At 42.2% G+C, this 17127-nt stretch overlaps 1 protein-coding gene across 3 annotated transcripts; it reads right to left on the bottom strand.

The window, feature by feature from the left end:
• Positions 1–4730: 4730 nt before the first annotated feature.
• On the bottom strand, positions 4731–16736 carry LOC136436249 (betaine--homocysteine S-methyltransferase 1-like). 3 transcript variants are annotated; one of them, XM_066430069.1, is made up of 7 exons: positions 16630–16713; positions 7189–7379; positions 6629–6823; positions 6294–6405; positions 5862–6043; positions 5608–5686; positions 4731–5296 (listed from the first exon to the last, which is right to left on the bottom strand). In XM_066430069.1, exons 1-7 carry the CDS (start codon positions 16646–16648, stop codon positions 5028–5030), a joined length of 1047 nt encoding a protein of 348 aa, XP_066286166.1. In that variant the 5' UTR covers positions 16649–16713; the 3' UTR covers positions 4731–5027. The 3 variants fall into 3 exon arrangements, with proteins under 3 accessions (XP_066286166.1, XP_066286156.1, XP_066286176.1); XM_066430059.1 differs by lacking the exon at positions 16630–16713 and adding an exon at positions 8652–8794; XM_066430079.1 differs by lacking the exons at positions 4731–5296; positions 5608–5686; positions 5862–6043; ... (1 more) ...; positions 6629–6823; positions 7189–7379 and adding exons at positions 11472–12733; positions 13717–13795; positions 13958–14139; ... (1 more) ...; positions 15066–15260; positions 15852–16042 and having other exon boundaries at positions 16630–16736.
• Positions 16737–17127: the final 391 nt, after the last annotated feature.

The following is a 17127-nucleotide window of genomic DNA, read 5'->3' as shown; positions in this document are numbered from 1 at the left end:
GGCTGGAGCTCCAAAGGATTGCTTGAACCTTTTAGATCGCATCCAACGGAGAATTAGTGTGGTCATTGGTCAGTGTGGCTTCAAAACTAGACTCCCTTTCTCACAGACGAAACATTGCCTCCCTGTCTTTATTCTATAGATACCTCCACGGCCAGTGTTCTGAAGAACTTTCACTACTTGTCCCACCACAGAGAATTGTTCAGCGTACTACCAGGTTCTCCTCTGATTCACACTACTATACTGTACAACTACCAGCCTCTAAGTCATTCTACAGTAACACCTTTTTTCAACGAACTGCAAAACTCTGGAATTCCCTCCCAGCCCACTGCTGTCCCCCCGACTCGATGATACAACCTACAAACATTCAAAACAAACACACACCGCTGTCTCTCACCTATGCCACATTAGTTCAATGCCGAGAAGTGGCCTCTTACGGCCTTGCATTGAGCGAGATCGTTAAAAAAAGGACTAGTGTATGTGTCTAGTGTGCTGATATATGTTATAACTGGTCATGAACAAATATGAGTATGTTGATATTATATGGGCCCCAATGGCTCGATATTGCAGTGTTGTAAGTTGAAAGGGATGATGAAATGGTAGTCAATATATATGAATACAATCTTTATTTCATATCATACACATTTTGAAAGGCATAGTACATGGGACTTTTCTAGCAAGCAGTGGTGCAGTTTTGGTGCAGTGTACTTTCCAAGCAGAGGGGAGGGTCTGGCTGTTTTTTGACGTGTTTTTTGGTAAACACGTTAAAAACCAGCTGGACCCACACGTCTGCTTAGAGAATAGTGGGTGTCCCATTTGTTTATTTATCTGACCTACATGTACGTTTTTGCAAGACCATCCGTTTACATGACCTGACACTGTCCCATGTCCCATTATGAAATGCAGCGGGTTAACAAATTTTCCTTGCTAATTATGCAAATTAGCTCCTGATTTGCATAATTAGTTATTGATTATGTAAAGTGCCATCTCAGCTCTCTACATACCAAACATCACAACGATCTGTCGACCCCTTCTCAAGTTATTCATGTCCGGTCAAAACAAAAACACCCACTGCAGTACTATACAAGCCGCTAGGGGGCCCAAATTTACAGAACTTACTTTCAGTGGCATGAAGTATCTACCACACAAAAAGCATGACCATAGCACTTTCAGAAAATATGCCCCTAAATTTTGAAGCTCCGCTGCAGTACCTTAGGTACCCGCTAGAAGGCCCATTATCAAACTTGACCTTCCTTTCTGTAAACCCTACCCATCCACTAAATATCATACAGATCCATCACAGCTTCTCGAGTTATGCTGGCGACATACAAATACACATCCACACAAAGCCTGCTGCAGTACCGACGGAAAATGCCAGGGGAACCATTTTTGAACTTGACCTCCGTTTCCACAACATCTACACACCTACCGAAAATCATGAAGATCCATCAAGGTTTCCGTCACTTTTTTTGCCTACATACAAACACAAAAAAAGGTTAACGTCCGCTGCAGTACTGTTAAATAACGCAAGGTGAACCATTTTCCAACATGACCTTCCTTTGCACAACCACTACACACCTACCAAAAATCATAAAGATGCATTGAAGCTTTCTTGAGTTATGCTCCTGACATACATACAGACCCACCCAACAGATTTTTCAACCGAAAACATAATCTTCTCCGAGTACAAGTACTCGGCGAAGATAAAAAAAAAACTGCGTAACTCATGCGTACTTGAATATACGCACAAGTGTGACAGGGCCCTTAGAGCTGGACTTACAGCCACCCTATCATAGTCCCCGCACCCCAAATAAGTGTTGCCCCACATAGGGGCGATTAGAGTGTATAAGAGAGAAGAAGATCACTTTCCTCTCACGTCTTATCCCCAGGTTCGCCCACCGTGCCTCTGTCTCCCCCTTTGCGCCCTGGATGGGGGTGATTCACGGAGAGGAGCTGCCGTTCGTGTTCGGCCTGCCCCTGGACCCGGCGTACGGCTTCAACCAGACGGAGAGGAACCTGACCCGCAGGATGATGCGCCACTGGGCCAATTTCGCCAGGACAGGGTATGTAGATTTGCTTTGCCAAGCCTATCAAAGGTGACAAGGTGGTCTCATGGTTAGGGTTGTTGACTTAGAGTTAGAATCCTAGACATACCCCCAATGCATAGAGGATGGTGGTGATGGCAATGTTGGTGATTAGGGGTGGGTACCGGTACCGTGTACCGGTACAAAACCGGTATTTCTTAATGGACCGGTCCAAAAAAACCGGTCCGTAAAAAAATCAGTGGACCGGCCTATGGACCGATTAGCAAATTCATAGTACCAGGCTACCAGCAGGTGGCCACATAACTGGTCTAAGAAAATACAAAACAGCAGATTTAACGAGTCGTTTTCGAAGACGTTAGCTGTGAATAATATCTAGAACCACTTAAAGGATGAGTAAACAGACGGCGAGGAGAGTATAGTTATAATTTTGAGACAAAGTGCAAACCTAAGAAATTATATCGTTCCAGACGTTTCCATGACGTTTGGAGACTTTTACGTGTGTCTCGCTCTCCAAAATATAATGTACTGCGACACTACTATAATCAGGTACAGGTACAGGTCCGGACCTGGACCTGACCCTCTGGACCTGGACCTGGACCGGACCTGAATCTTATGTACCGGTACCCACCCCTATTGGTGATGTATATGATAATGATGATGATGTTCATGATGACGATGATGATGATGATGATGATGATGATGTAGATGATCATTGTTATGATGTTGATGATGACGATGGTGTTGTTGACGATGGTGGGTATAATAACGATGGTGGTGATGACGATGATTGTCTTTAAACATGATGATGATGTTTATGCTTATGTTAATGATGTTGATGACGATCGTGGTGATGATGATGATGATGATGATGATGATGATGATGATGATGATGATGATGATGATGATGATGATGATGATGATGATGATGATGATGATGATGTCGATGATGTCGATGATGATGTTTAGGATGATGATGATGATGATGATGATGATGATGATGATGATGATGATGATGATGATGATGATGATGATGATGATGATTATGACGATGTTGATGATGATGATGATGATGATGAAAAAGAAGAATATTCATGTAAATTCAGGAACCCTAACAGCAACAATGAGAAGTTGTGGAGTCCCTTCGGCTTGACTGCCGGGCGGTACCTGGTTCTGGACACGGCAGAACCCCGGATGGAGCCAGGCCCGAGCACTGAGAACTGTGCCTTCTGGGAAACCTACGTCACGCCGCTCATGAAGAAAACTGGTGAGTAAACCGTGGTTTAGCCTCTGTCACACATCACATCCAGGACCTTCCAGCCACTGTGCTCCCGTCCGACCATTCCCTAAACAAGGGTTAAGAGTAACGTTAGAGTCCTTCCTATCCTAGTTCCATTTCGCTCCTCTGATCACATCCAAACAGAATATGACTGTCTCAAATTTAGTCTTTTTAACTTATAGTCGGCTAGCGCAGATGACTTTTATAGACTAGTAGGCACCCTTGCCGACCAACTTCCAAATACAGACGACCTAGGCTCCCTTCAGACTTTCAACCATGGTCTAGAAAAGGTCGAGAGACCATGGACAGATATGACTCTTTGTTGATTGCATGTGATGGCAAATTTTTAGTTACACCATAAACTGTTGAATGGTAATATTGTTTGCTTTTTCAGACACCTTGAAGAATGAACTGAAGACCTGCACCTCGGGAACACCAGGAAAACACCTTAGAGGGATATATGAGACGATTGTGGTATTTTGTAGCCTGGTATCCATGCGTATTTTCCTGCCGGATTAGAGCCCGCTTTGCATACTTTATTCCGGAGAGGGAGGAATACCAGGCTAAATATTTTGCACTGTGGTCGTTTTGCAGTCTGCCTGTGAATTAGTAGCTTCGCAAAAAAGGTTACGTTTTCATGTTACGACATGGTGGGGCTTAGTATGGTGGGGCTGAGTCATACAGTATGTCATAGGCATTTTTTAAAAATTGATAAACTGTGGACGGATTATTTTGGTAGGTGTGTAGCGGTTGTAGGAACGGAGGTCAAGTTCGAAAATGGTCTACCTACCTGGCTTCGTTCCATGAAAGCACTTTCGCACACGTGGGATCTATCACTGAGAAAGAGAGGAGTATCGATAAATATCAATTATCAAATTATCAAATATAACGGCCTCATTTGAAATGTTGATGAGAACATAGTACAATAGTGTAATCATACTGGTAAATGTCGGGAATATTTTTCATTTATGTTTAGCATTAGCTTAAGTGAATCTGATGATTGACATAGTGAAATGCGGATTATGCAAAACATGAGCTGATGTGTATATTTGATTAAGTTATGTAAATCCACTGCGTTTCCGAAATCTATCCAGTTGCTTGAGTAACTGTTTTATCGCGTATCTTATCACCTGGGTGTCTAACCTTCATCGACATTCCATGTTAGAACTTTCAAACATGTGGCATATGTCATTGGGAAAGAAAGGAATACTGATATCATTTCTGGAAATGAAGACTTGATTTGAATGATTGATAAGAAAATTATATAAAATGCCATATTGGTAAATGGTGGGAATTCGGTACTTGCATCAGTAGGTAAGTTTAATATCAATTGTCGAAGGTATGAGGTTGTGGAGCTGTAGTGTCTTTATCAAATGAATACGATGCTACTGATGAAATGATATGTGACACACTGCAGATTGTGCAAACTTTATTTTGCAATCGATCCAGTACAACTTGTACAACTATAGTTACATTTGCCGTACATGTCAGTATGACATTAAAACAAGTATGCAACTTCAGAAAATTAAAAATCATCAAGTGATCAAATTCTGGGCACAAAATTTCCTTGTACCATGTACCATGTCCGTTTCCTTGCATAAAGCATACGACCTGCATCAAGCATGGACGACATCCAAAAGATGTCGTAAAATAAAAGCCTTTTGCGACAATCCATCGGTCTTCCGGTTTGAAGAGACCAGTTAGATTGGTTACAGAAGCTTCACGACTTTCTGGGTGTTGAGACTGTGGAGCTTCTTGTCGGTCCCGTAGGCGAAGTGCTGACTCATGTCGGGGGAATACTTGCTGGCGGGCGGAGTGCGGCCCAGGGACTCGGCCAAGGTCCGGGTAAAGTGCGAGGCGTTCCCACAGCACAGCCCCACGTACTGCAGCCCCAGCTCCCGGCAGCGCTGCCCGAACTCTGCGATCATGGTGCGGCTGCACAGGAAGGCGTCCAGGTCCATGGGAAAGGCACGAGAACCTATCATAAGTGAAAGACAAACAAACGTCAAAGCGGTCGTCATTTCGCCACCGAGAAATTGACTCTCCTTTAAACCGAGGTACTGACGCCAGTAGTTTATAATGCCATGTGCCCTGGGTAATTAGGACAATCACTGATCGATTGGCTGAACATTTGCAGAGTCTGAAATCTAGGTAAGTTTGTGTGACAATATGCAACATTCATTCCCACTCATTAGCTTTTATACTATACATAGCACAAAGAATTGCTTCTCATCGAAAACACCAAATCAGATTTCCTGCCAAAAACCATACCAGTGCAAGCTGACTAACCTTTATGATTAGCGAAGGACTGCATTGTTGGGTACTGTTCGTCAGTCCGGTACAGCACAGGCAGAGCTGCTATCGGCACCTGTGTCCACAAAAAAGGGGAATACAACACGTATCAGTTCACTTTAATCTTCAAAGTCACGAAATCGTTCAGGTAAACAATGACATGCAAAGACAGTATTAGACACGGTTACCATGCTTCCATGTTCGGGAGAATAATGATAGCCATAGACATCGGTAACCTCCACAGTGCTTACCTTGACATGGCCCTTGACTTTCTCAATCAAGGGAAGGGTAGTAAAAGGCCCACGGCAACAGTTGAATCCGACCACGGCAGCGCCGCCCTTCTCCAACGCCTTCATGGCGTCCACTATGGAATGTCCGTCCGCAACATGCTCCGAGTCCCGGTGGATTACCATAGTCACCACCGCTGGAAGCCCTTGAAAATATGTCGGTAAAGTAATGTCAGAACACTACATCCCACAAGATGTAGTGGAAACGTAATGAGCCCAGTCAAGGACGTAATAATGCCCTTGGCCAAACTATTTGCCCTAAATACAGGGATATTATCAGGTCCTCTATGAAACATTGGGTCAATAAATTTTTCGATTATATTGTCTAAAAGTTGACAAAAGTGAAGTTTCTTAGAGGATTTTCGAAGATTGACATCATCAGAATCGTCATCGTACCTTTCCCAAACTCTTTGATACACTCCAGAGCTACCGTGGCTTCCCCAAGAAATCCGAAAGTCTCTCCCACGATGAAGTCCGCGCCCTCTTCCACAGCCCACTCTATCTGTTCCTGTGGACAAAGGAATTGAAAAAGTAGGGAAAGCGTTTCCATAGGCTTTGTATCCAGTTCATGTCTGGTAGCAACTTTTATCTTTGAAAAGTGAATGACAGAATAGGAAAAAACGGTGGCAGCCAAAACGTGATCAACTCGAATTTCTCTTACCCAAATGTCTTCCAACAAAAAGCTTTATATCGAAAATACCATGTAAATGCCATACATCTACACAAAGTACCTTGAAAATCTGCCGACTTTGTTCGTGAGTTTCGGGCTTGTCCGGATCGTAGCAGGTTGTGTTGGAGATGTTTCCCGCCATCAGAGTGCCGGTCTCGTCTGCCACTTCCCGGGCCAGCTTCAGGGCGGTCCGGTTCATGGTCTCCAGGTCAGCCTCCCGCCCGATAACCCGCAGCTTCTCCCGGTGCCCATAGTACTAGATGGCAAATAAAGTTGGATCCAGTGAGTAAAATCGACCCGGTTAGTAGAAGACACCCATCTAGATGATGGTTCTTATCATAATTGACCATTCAAGACAGCTGAACACAGATATAACAAATTGCTTCGTTATGACTTTCCGAACTTGTATTGGAAACGGATTCCCATACGGTTTTTGCCAGTCAAATGTCTTTTCAAATGATTTGCGCTTGAACTGAATTGAAAATTGCTTAGTAAGCATTTTTTTTAATTCTTAAAGGAAGAGGAAGCGTGATCTGTACGTTGTTCTCTATTAAAATTTGGTTAATTAATGGTTATCAGTTTTCTGCATCACAAGGTGCAGAATGCAACATTTTGTCTTACCGTGAATGCTAGCACTACGTCACTTCCGGCGTGTACGAACTCGCGGTACATCCCCTTCACCAGTTCCGGATGTTCCACCACCACTTCCGGTACGAAGGCTCCGGCCTTCAGGTAACCACGTCGCTCGAACTCGAACAGATATCCCTCCGCGACGATAACGGTCTCCCCAGCCTTCAGACGCTCAAGCAAACCTGTACGGCAGGGTCAGGTGATCCAAATATTAAGTTACTAATTAAGTACAAAATGACTTCATTAGCACGTGTACACTTTTGACATTATTTACACATGTCCAAAACGTCTTGCAAATGCCTTGAACAATACAACGTTATCATTTTGGCTTCAAAGTATGAAAAAGTACGTGATGGTTCCGATGAAACGTTGTCTTGAATAAAAAGGAATTTATTTCTCTAACAGTCTGACTATTTGGGTACTTATCACCTCTGTCAAATTAATATAGATGATAACAAATCGCGTTGCTGAGGTTAGGTTGTTGTAAGCAGCACCAACGTTAGAAATACTGTAGACTTTGTATAGGGAGTACTCGAAGGTCTCTTGTGAACTTTTGAACCGACAAAACTCGTTTGTCTGTGACACCGTGCCTGGTACACGTTTGTCTGTGACACCGTGCCTGGTACACGTTTGTCTGTGACACCGTGCCTGGTACACGTTTGTCTGTGACACCGTGCCTGGTACAAGTTGTAACGACCAAAGGTCCTCTCTGCAGCAGGGTCAAATGTGATTTTCTCATCAGCCAAGATTAGACCATCTTCATCTGCATATATCATCTGTAATACTAGTAACTCAAGTCATTATATGCATTTCTATATTTGGGACTGAATAGTTTCTTTTTCTGACGTGTTTTGGTACTTCGTAGGGAGAGAGTTCAACACTCGGCCAACGCAGTCTTGTGTTACCGGTGTAGGTTGTTTGCCTGACACAGAGACCTGCGTATGTTTATTCATTAACCACCTACATGTAACTATGAGCGACGTGTCCTGAGACTGCATTGCAGGTCTCCAATCACGGTGGTCAACCCGGTTTACTTGGGTCATGTATTACAACGATGCAAGTCACCTGATCTGAGGAACGTATAATCTCTATCTTATCTGCCAGATTATATATATCCGCCACTTTGAGAAACAGCGTGGGAGATCTATAGTGAAACACCCCAGGTATGCACAGTTTAGATATACAGGAGCGCATTATACTGGGGGACGTTGCATTGGTGATCTCTTTATTTCAGGTCGGCGGATATATGTTACCTGGCGAAATTATGTTATGGGACGCAACATACTCGTGCATGTTCGAGAATGTTTTCAGAAGTCACTCTCAGCTGAGACACGAGAATATGATATCGTATGCAAATATAGGTCATATAATATAGCACGGTCATGTTTGAAAACAAGGGCGATACTCAAGGTTAGGCTTACGCACCCAGTTTTGCAAAATATCTACTGACTTACCGCGTGGTTTCGCCGCCATTTCTGGAGGAGTCAGTTGTTGTTTGTTCAAGAGCATCAACTGGAACCTGCTCTGCACAACAGTTCTCCTCTGCAATGGTGAGAATGACCCGTGACCAACACAAACTTCACCCTATAGCGGTCCCCAGGAAGTGCGCAATGGAACGAAGTGGAACGAAATGGAAGGAGATGGAACGAAATGGAACGAAATGGAACGAACTAAAACAACAAACTAGCCACACCAACGCGGCAAAAACTTTGTATTCAATATCATCAAATAGATTCAAGAAATAAAACACGTTGTATTATATTTTACCACTCAATTCTGTATTTAAAATGCTTCCTGTTTTTTGGCGACGCCTCAGGGGCGAGCCAAATTTTTACTATATTGTGTGCAGATTGCAAGAATTCTAGGAATTGTATAGGAATGTGAAAGTCCATGGGACGATAACTCAAGAATGCCTGGATGTATTGTCTTCATATTTTGTAGGTGGGTAGGTCTGTGGGAGACCTTGTAATGATTGGATTTTGGGCCCCCTAGCGACTTTCTATGGTACTGCAGGGAACTTTAACTTTTCAAATCTCGTCTTCTGAACATGCTATAGTCATGATTTTTAAGTGGTGGATAGCTCTTTGTTAGGAAAATATGTCCTGTAGATTTGGACCCCCTAGCGACTTTTTCTGGAACTGCAGGAGCTGATTTTGACTCAAACTTTGAAAGAGAATAACGCAAGAAGGGGATGACGGATCATCATAATTTTTGGTGTGTAGATAGCTTAAGTGATGATTTACATAATCATATGCCAATTATGCAAATCAATATCTGATTTGCATAATTAATGAGGACAGTTAATAAATCAGCTGCATTCTATTAAAAGACTCTCAAACACATGACATATGTAACTGAGAAAGAGATAAATATCGATAGATATCAATTATGCAAGTTAATACTTAATTTGCATAATTTATGACAAAATACTATAAATCCATAGTGGTAAATGATGGGGATTTCATTTTTGCACCATTTGGAAGTTAAGTAAATGTGGCCACTATTAGACACAAATCTTGCATAGAGGGCCTCATTTAATCATTTATGAGGAAATGGTACAATATCTTTTTTTGTGAAAACAAGATTTTCATACATTGGACAACTTGTGTTATTTTGGTAGAGAAGGTGATCGACTGATATGATTTCTGCGAGGTCCTTATTTGCATGTGGGCTAACAACGAAAACGTTAACAGAGACCACCGTCGCCATGGCAACATCTTTTTATGTTGCCAATCTTGTTGTATTTAAAATGCTTCCTGCTCCGGTCTACTGTGAATGTTACAACGTTCCTTATATTTCGCTATCTACTGGTATTTTATTTCATAATGTTACATATGTTGTTTTAGATCGCTCCATTTCGCTCCAATTCCTTCCATTTCGTTCTATTTCGTCCATTTCGTTCCATTTCGCACTTTCTAGGGACCGCAAACGTCACTACGGGCTCGTTCATTTGAAAGTTCAGGGGTTTGCTAGTGCTCCTTACTTTCTCCATTAAACTATAAACGTCTTTTCCCAAAAAAAAGCGTTCACAGCCAAGAATATATAGATTTAAATCCATGGCATACTTAGTCTTTTCCATTTTGATATTTAAGATCCCACATATTTTTGAATGCTGTCGCGCCCCTCAGATTGTATCAGGTGGGTTACCTTTGTGTGAACTTTCACCGGTAGACTCCATTTGTTTAATTACGAAAGTACAGACTTGGCACTCTGGTGGTGGACTACATTTCATCGTTTGGATTGAATAACTGTTAGTTTGTTAGCTTGTTAGTTTGTAAGTTTGTTAGTTTGTTAGTTTGTTAATTTGTTACTTTTTTCCCTTTGTTTAAGAGATGCCATTTTTTGATCATTGCAAAATAGAGTTGTGTATGAATAGACAGAACTTCGTATTGAACGAGGAATTGCTTTCATATGTAGTTAATTCCTGTCAAAACTGGTCAGATCAAGCACAGTTGAGTGAAAAGGAATTTCAACAATGAAGAGCGGTCTAAACTGGAACAGTCCTACCTGACCGAAAATTCTACTCTACTCTACTCTACTCAACTCATATAAATATGTCATGTGGGTTCGGTCGCTAAATATGTGAGCATAAAAGTGAAAAAGGACGGCAACGTTGTTGATTGGTACGCTCTCGATGTCGGTCAGGGAGAGCTGATGTTCGCGCAACTGTACGAGAGACTTGTAGCGGCGAATGAGTTTCGGCCGTACAATTTTAAGCAAGTCTTGTCAAGATCAGCTATAGTGCATTTCTTCTGCAATGACGAGAAAATCGGGAGAGGCATTGAAGTTTACTCCGGCCTGCAGGTGGGGCAGGCAACCAAGCAGTTCGGGTGTTTCATCCGCATGGAGGTCGACAAGACAGCTGCCACAACTGAAGCTCCTAGGCCCAAGTCAGTTTTTAAGATATGAAAAGTTCTGTTCTTTAGTCTGTTTTGGATCAAGTAACATGTACGAAAAAATTATAATCTGGGAAGGGGGAGTGTAAGATGAATGCATTCATGTATTCTGCATTGATAATGATCAGTTATTCGTTTCTGGTTATTTATACTTGCTGGGGAAATATGTGTTGTTTTTTTATTTCTATCATTTTTGGTCCATATTTGGCTCTTGAATAATTGCTATTATTCATTAGGATTTGTAAAGCATAGGTAGAAATGTAGTCATGCATGCGAAGAGTTAATCAGCAACTAATTTTGCCTTTTTTAATATATACTATGTTTCTGCAGGCCTGCAAAATCAACGGGATATGGAAAGAAACAGGACAGGACAACAACTGCTGTTCAACTTCAACTGATTTATTCAAATTATTGCTGTTTTCATGATGAATAAAATAATTGTTAGTTGTTACACTGTGTTCTCTCATTCAATTTGTGTCCTAACATGTGTCGTCGACTACTATATTTCAAATCTAGGCATCTTGTTTTTTTCGGCCCTTCTTGTGTTTTTTTCGCGCTCTCGCATTAGAATTAGGGTCTCCAAAGGACGTCATCCATAAAAATTACTTGGTGCAGCATAAAAATATACGCAATTCTCTTGTTAGTAGCATACTGCTAGACCAAAGATATGTACATTTAAGTCTCTTTGGATTAGCGGGGCTAAAATTTGCGGTTTCGGTCAAAGGCAGAATCAGCGGTGTTTTCCGATGGTTGACGATGTGTAGAAAAACGATACTAGTAGTATAAAAACTCTCGTGGAAAATATTACCGAAAAATGTTCCGGTCAAAAACCGAGACAACTCTTGACAATCAAAGAATAGAAATGTTTTCAAGTGCTTTGACGAACTACAGTCCGGGTCCCTTTCTTATTTTATTTTTTTGGTGACAAATAGCTTTTGATGTCAAGAAGAAGTGGTGTAGTTTTGGTCCTTCTAGCATCTTGTTCTGGAACTGCAGGGGCGTTTTTGTTACGATTTTTAAAGGGGATAACTGGACGTAGGAACAACATATTTCCATGATATTCAGCATGCAGAGAGCTATGACAGAAATGTACACAATAAGATGCAAATTATTCAAACTAGGTCTTTATTTGCATAATTGATTAAGAAATTCTATAATTCCAGTGATGGAAACTTCATACCTGTGTCGTGTGTAAGTTAGCTAAAATTGTTATTTGAATTATTTTAAAAGATATGAGGTCTCCGAACTCTTGTTTGTAGTATATTTGTAGTAGGCGAAGATACATTTAAGGAAGACGAATGAATATCGTCAAAACATAACAATACAAGCGCCTGCCTATTCTTATTGATGCAGAACTTTATCAGTCTTCGGTTACAAAAGTTTGACGACTTTCTGGGTGTTGAGACTGTGGAGCTTCTTGTCGGTCCCGTAGGCGAAGTGCTGACTCATGTCGGGGGAATACTTGCTGGCGGGCGGAGTGCGGCCCAGGGACTCGGCCAAGGTCCGGGTGAAGTGCGAGGCGTTCCCACAGCACAGCCCCACGTACTGCAGCCCCAGCTCCCGGCAGCGCTGCCCGAACTCTGCGATCATGGTGCGGCTGCACAGGAAGGCGTCCAGGTCCATGGGGAAGGCACGAGAACCTGGGAAAGCCATACAATAGTGTTACTTGTGGCTCTTGTTTTTTTTCTCCAAGTACCTCTGTGCAAGACAATAATTTATGCAAATTTTTATGACGTCATGATGACGTCATCAACAATTACAGGGCCACGCCCCTTTTTACAAAAGTGTTTTTTCCTCGCTAACGATCCAATGTACAAAGCTAATATTTTAGGGACAGATGCATAATAATGCCATTGGTCAATACACGGGCTCCTTTTTTGATATCTTTTTAAATTAATTTTTGGTGAATTTTTTTCAATGATTTAATGAGAACCTCCTTCTGTGGGCCCTCACACATTATCAAAGTATCAAAATGCTTATGCCACCCGTGAGAGGTAAGATCAGGTGGTAAACCTCAGAACAGCATTTCTTTTTCTGCCCTATCATATACAGTTTTGTCAAACTTTTGCTTTTAAAATCATGCTGTAGAGGTAGTATTAATAAAATTGGCATTTACTAATCGTAAAATGACCCCCAAATCGCCATTATTTGTTTTTTTCCCAATCACGCAAGCACTAACAGTGACATATGGGTCAATAACCTTTGCAAACACACTATCTGACAGTCAGAGCAGTGTTTACAGCCAGGCCAGAGAATTCAGCTTTCCAGAGGGTGGGAGGTAATAGCCAAAATGGAGGCTCCTGATTGGTCAGGCTGTTCCAAAAGGTATTGGCACCCAGCCAGGACGTTGGAAACTGCAACTTTGCCCTTGAAGTTTACGGTAAACTGATAACCTATGTAGGAAAATGATGCCAGATAATGAAAATAGACCTATACATCTAACAAATCAGATGGTTATTTTGTCTAAATATTTTTGTTGAAAATGTGCTGCCGCATGCCTGTACCCCACCTTAAAGTAGCTTCTAGTTTGAAACTTAATTTCATCAGGTGCCATTGATTTGACATCCCAAAGACATTGCCTTACATGGTGCCATCGGTATCATATCGACGCCAGCTGACTAACCTTTGTGATTAGTGAAGGACTGCATTGTTGGGCACTGTTCATCAGTACGGTACAGCACAGGCAGAGCTGCTATCGGCACCTGTATCCACAGAACAAGTGCACCATATCATCACCTCGTGTTCCTTAAAAAAGTCAACATTTGTGTAGCTATGGCAGCAACGCTACAACATACGATGATGTCCCGATGATGTTCTGGAGAATGGTGATAGCCATTGACATCCGTAATCTTCACAGTTCTTACCTTTACATTGCCCTTGACTTTCTCAACCAGGGGAAGTGTGGTGAAAGGTCCACGGGCGCAGTTGATTCCCACCACGGCAGCGCCACCTTTCTCCAACGCCTTCATGGCGTCCACAATGGAGGGCCCGTCCGCCATATGCTCAGAATCCCGATGTACTGACACGGTCACCACGGCCGGAAGTCCTGCAAAAAGGTATCGCTTGCTATCACAACGTGTTCCCAGACATTAACTAAAGCCATAACAACGCCGACCATCATTAGATTCTCTTGGAGTAGTCACTTGGTTTTCTATATGGCAAGATCAGAAAATTTGGTATTAGATGGATGAAAAGTTCATCTGAGTTAACAGAAATCATTCTGAAGCAAAGTAGAACCGTATTTCCAACACAAAAAATGGACTTACCCACATTTTCGACTGTCCAACTTCAGTCTTCGCCAAGGAATGCACTTAGATTATGAAAAAATCGTAACGGTTGTACAATTGTAACCTAAAGATGGTTGAGTGGGGGGGGCGCGCAATGTTCAGCCACAACTGCACTTCGGAAGATCACGGTTTTGTGTAACGTTAGTGTTTAAAGTAACCATGGTACCTTTCCCGTATTCTTTGATGCACTCCAAAGCCAGCAATGCTTCCCCCAGCATGGAGTAGGTCTCCCCTACAATAAAGTCTGCACCTTCCTCTACAGCCCACTCTATCTGTTCCTGTGGACAGAGTCGGAGGTGTTCGCAACTGTGAATAACGGGAGTTAACTCTATTATGAAAAACAGATTGCATCGTGAAATCAACACCATTGGCCCATCTCTGCCAGCAATATTCATAAAAAACAAATGTCTCAACTGAAATAATTGCCAAAACACCATCATGTTTCCAACGGGCTTTGCATCACGTTGATAGCTACACGCAATACAGTCAAACTACAGTCAAACCTGTACAAGTTGACCGCCTATTCATAAAGACCACCTGGCCAATATGATCAATTCTGGTTGGTATCTCTTTTTTTTTTTTCAATTGACACAAGCATTGAGATTCCTGTCTGTAGTGACCACTTGTCCATATAGTCCAGATTATCGGTCCCATCAGTGACATTCTTGTGCAATTCTGAAAGTACCTTAAAAATCTGCCGACATTCGTCGAGCGTTTCAGGCTTGTCCGGATTGTAGCTGGTGGTGTTGGAGATGTTTCCCGCCATCAGAGTACCGGTCTCGTCTGCCACCTCCCGGGCCAGCTTCAGGGCGGTCCGGTTCATGGTCTCCAGGTCAGCCTCCCGCCCGATAACCCGCAGCTTCTCCCGGTGCCCATAGTACTAGATGGCAAATAAAGTCCGGTCCATTGAATTAAGGATAGATCCCGAAGTGTCAACAAGACAGGTTATCCTTCTGAATCAAAACTAAGGTACATATGATAATACATTGAAGGCAGCCGCACCATACACAATGTAACATGATTTAGCATCTATTAACATATTTCCACCAGGGTAAATAATTCCGCCACCCTGAAAAGATACGTCCAAACAGATCCCCAACCCGACGTCCCCCAGTATAATGCACTTCTGTATATATAAACTGTGCATACCTGGGTGCTGCACTAGAGATCTCTCAGACCCACTGTTTTTCAAAGTGACGGATTAATGAAACCCATCGGATTAATGTTAATGGCGGTTATGTCTTCTTTTAAAGAGTTGCCGTCTGAGAAACTGTTTTTACCGCAATACTATTTCTATTTGAGTTGAATGAAATGGCGCTCAGTACTTTTGTCCTTCGCAAGGAGAAAGGATTATCTGAACGCTGATCTTAGTAATTACGTCCATAGAATGTTGGGTACGTACTAGTTGCTACATTATTTCTGCATCAAGGTGCAGAATACAACACTTTGTTTTAGAGGACATCTAACTTACTGTAAATGCCAGCACTACGTCACTTCCTGCGTGTACAAACTCTCGGTACAGCCCCTTCACCAGTTCCGGATGTTCCACCACCACTTCCGGTACGAACGCTCCGGCCTTCAGGTAACCACGTCGCTCGAACTCAAACAGATATCCCTCCGCGACGATAACGCTCTCCCCGGCCTTCAGACGCTCAAGCAAACCTGTACCGCAGGGTCAAATGGCACAAATGTTTTCTTGATAAGAAACTGGGACATCTTAATTCACCTAGACTTATCTAAACGTTGACATCAACTATGACTAACGTATCATCATCACAGCATCACCCGAGCAGTTATTATATGCATTTCAAAGTTCGGTGCCGAAATCGGTGTTTCTTTTTCATCGCATATTTCGGGAATTGACGAGCAGAAAAATTCTCTACAATCACAATTTCAGCTACATGGTAACTATCATTGTTTGACTGGACTCTGTTCATGTTTATTCATGTCACCACCCACGGCAAGTAATATGTGCTGAGTTTACTTTGTGGGGTTTGGGTTTGGTCAAACTTGGGCCACGCCGTAGAATGCTTGAGTTTTCTTAATGTACCCAACAAAAAAGATGTCAACGTATTTCTAAAATCTTGTGAGCAATTAGACTCACTTGATACACCATAATATGCTGGGATAAGCATCAGTCACCCTCTATTTCACAGTAATGGTTATCAAAAAAGGGGGCTACTGTATCTTTCATGTGCTCATCAACAGCTCAAGTTTACAAGGGATTTAGAAATTTCCTACTGACTTACCGCGTGGTTTCGCTGTCATTTCGGAAGAGTTGATTGTAGACTGTCAACTGCAACCTGTTCTGTATACGTAGTACAATTCCCTCCTGCAAACTTTGAGACGACTTGGGCTATTCCATTCGTCCATTCAGGGGCAGGTCGTGTTTCTCTCTGTCACCTGTCTATATCAGATATCTGACTAACGTCTTCCGAGTCAAAATCCTCACACACTTATTCATAGTGGCTAAGCATGCATGGACAATTTCGATATTGATAGCAATTACCGAACTTTCTTTTATTAGAATCCCCCTCCCCCGATTCAGATGGAATACCTCAAGGTGAGCGAAGTTCAAAGTTCGAATCTACATATCACCAACCTAGGGAGCGAAAAAATTTGCGTCTTATATCAACTACTATGTAAATGTTCTTATACCATTCTAACTGTAATAAAACTGAAATGATATACCTGTTTCATTTTATAGAATCGTGGGTGTTTCGTAGTTACACACCTTTTAGTTATTT

Source organism: Branchiostoma lanceolatum, chromosome 1, assembly GCF_035083965.1.
Source record: "Branchiostoma lanceolatum isolate klBraLanc5 chromosome 1, klBraLanc5.hap2, whole genome shotgun sequence".
Taxonomy (NCBI): Eukaryota; Metazoa; Chordata; class Leptocardii; order Amphioxiformes; family Branchiostomatidae; genus Branchiostoma; species Branchiostoma lanceolatum.
The sequence above is the reverse complement of the archived record's forward strand: the minus strand, read 5'-3'. Positions and strand labels throughout refer to the sequence as shown.

What these genes read in the sequence shown, in the direction of transcription:
- LOC136436249 (XM_066430059.1), bottom strand. Translation starts at nt 8,706, where the DNA reads ATGCTCTTGAACAAACAACAACTGACTCCTCCAGAAATGGCGGCGAAA. An exon ending in ACGTAGTGCTAGCATTCACG is followed by an intron (nt 6,824 to 7,188) that starts GTAAGACAAAAT and finishes TTTGCCATCTAG; the next exon opens with TACTATGGGCACCGGGAGAA. An exon ending in AAAGTCGGCAGATTTTCAAG is followed by an intron (nt 6,406 to 6,628) that starts GTACTTTGTGTA and finishes CTTTGTCCACAG; the next exon opens with GAACAGATAGAGTGGGCTGT.